The sequence below is a fragment of the Austrofundulus limnaeus genome, unplaced genomic scaffold (genome assembly GCF_001266775.1).
Source record: "Austrofundulus limnaeus strain Quisiro unplaced genomic scaffold, Austrofundulus_limnaeus-1.0 Scaffold2274, whole genome shotgun sequence".
Taxonomy (NCBI): domain Eukaryota; kingdom Metazoa; phylum Chordata; class Actinopteri; order Cyprinodontiformes; family Rivulidae; genus Austrofundulus; species Austrofundulus limnaeus.
Genome location: NW_013954676.1, coordinates 26,437 through 28,314, shown reverse-complemented (window position 1 = coordinate 28,314; position 1,878 = coordinate 26,437). Strand labels below are relative to the sequence as shown.

General features: G+C 40.5%; 1 protein-coding gene across 1 annotated transcript; it reads left to right on the top strand.

The window, feature by feature from the left end:
- Window positions 1-20: 20 nt before the first annotated feature.
- On the top strand, window positions 21-480 carry LOC106537367 (complement C3; the record flags this gene model as incomplete). Its single annotated transcript, XM_014034745.1, is given in 3 exon segments — window positions 21-58; window positions 164-266; window positions 360-480. Coding segments are annotated over 2 exon segments (172 nt in total), but the record flags the coding sequence as incomplete, so codon positions are not given.
- Between the last annotated feature and the right edge of the window lie 1,398 nt (window positions 481-1,878).

Here is a 1,878-nt window from a genome sequence, read left to right as displayed (position 1 = left end):
GTGGACAGTGTTTCTTCTATGTGGACAGTGTGGACTTTACCGTCAACATCAAAGCTACGTATGTGAAGGATTTTATTATCTGCAACATAAAACAGAGTATTTTATACTCAGATTTGTTGCTGTTAAAGTGTGGCAATAGGATGTCAATGTATTTTGGTTGTAGGTATCTGTTTGGAAGAGAAGTTTCTGGGACGGCCTATGCGGTGTTTGGAATTATGGAGAACGGTGTGAAGAAGAGCCTCCCTCACTCTCTGGCACGAGTGCCAGTAAGGACTCACAGTGTTACTTATCCTCTTCAAATGTAGTAAAGAACATGCACAATCAAAATCAGGTCAACCATTCTTGTGTTTTCATTTTAGGTCCGGAATGGAGAAGGACAGGTTACACTGAAAAGGGAACAGATCACTCAGACTTTTGCAGATGTCAGTAAGCTAGTTGGGAACTCCATATATGTTGCTGTCAGTGTGCTGACAGAGAGTGGTAAGTGACAAAAACTCTTGACTGAATTATGATTATCCATCCATCCATCCATCCATCNGGTCTGCCGGGTATGATTATAAAGTCATTTATTAATGGGCAGACATGGAACAGAAAACAATCACGAAGTCTGTAAGATGTGGGCCCGCCTGTCATCGGCGGACATACCATGTTATACTGTGAGCTATCATTATGTGATAATGAAACAACCAATCAGAATGTGCCTCGTTCTGGTACATGAAGTAGGTCAGCTTGATGATGACGTCCAGGGATATCACAAGATATGAACAATTGGACAGTGTCAAGGTGATACATAATCAGTATTCCACAACAACACCAATGACACATTATTGTCGTAGCGGGAGGGGGGTAAAAAGTTCTGCTGGCGGGTTGTGCCAAAAGGGCCAAGTCAGCAGTGAGAACACTTGTGACATAATTTTCCTCATGAATCTGCAACAATCCATGCCAATTTCAGCAGTTCGGAGGGAGTGTGAAGTAGGCTTTAGTGCTTTTAAACGTGTGCCAGCCAATTAGCTGTAAAGAGGAAACACAGGTTAATTGAGAAGCCATTCATGACACCTGGACATGTCACACAGAGTGCCTTGCCTACAAATGTTGACACCCCCCCCACCCCCCCCACCACCAGACTGTTGAAGGTTGTGCTGGACGGGGAGCAAAGATTGTGGCTACGGGATAAGTGGCTATGACCCATAGAATTAATGTATCGTGGCACTTTCTCAACAATACACCTTGGCTACCAGTACAATACAATACACAGTTTTTTAAACGTGTTTCACCTTGTCTTGTTAATCAAGAAGTCACCCAGCAAAAGCCAAAATTCTGGTACATTGTACAGTACTAAATATATCATTAATTTTGGGCTGCCTTAGTCATCTGGTCAGTCCTGCAGTCCTATGATCCTGAAGTTGCGGATTCGATCGCAGGCTTTATCAGGAAGGGTGTCTGGTGTAAAAAAACATATTTTATGTGAGTTTTATCACTGTGGTAACCCCTGAATAAAGGGAACAGCGGAAATAATCTTACTTTACATATTGGTTGTAGCTGTTTACATTTCTCTTTTATTCTTTCAGTGGCATAAATCTGTCAATGAAAAAAGACAAGAACATGTTTATGTAACTACTGTTCTCTTTTAAAGGGATCCATGGTTGAGTATACAGCGGGTAAAATAAGTATTGAACATGTCACCATTTTTCTCAGTAAATATATTACTAGAGGTGCTAATGACATGAAATTTTCACCAGATGTTGGTAACAACCCAAGTGATCCATACATACAAAGAAATCAAACCATAAATGTCCAGAAATGAAGTTATTTGTAATAATGTGGAATGGCACAGGGAAAAAGTATCAAATCTATTTTGTAATTCCAAAGTAAAAATAT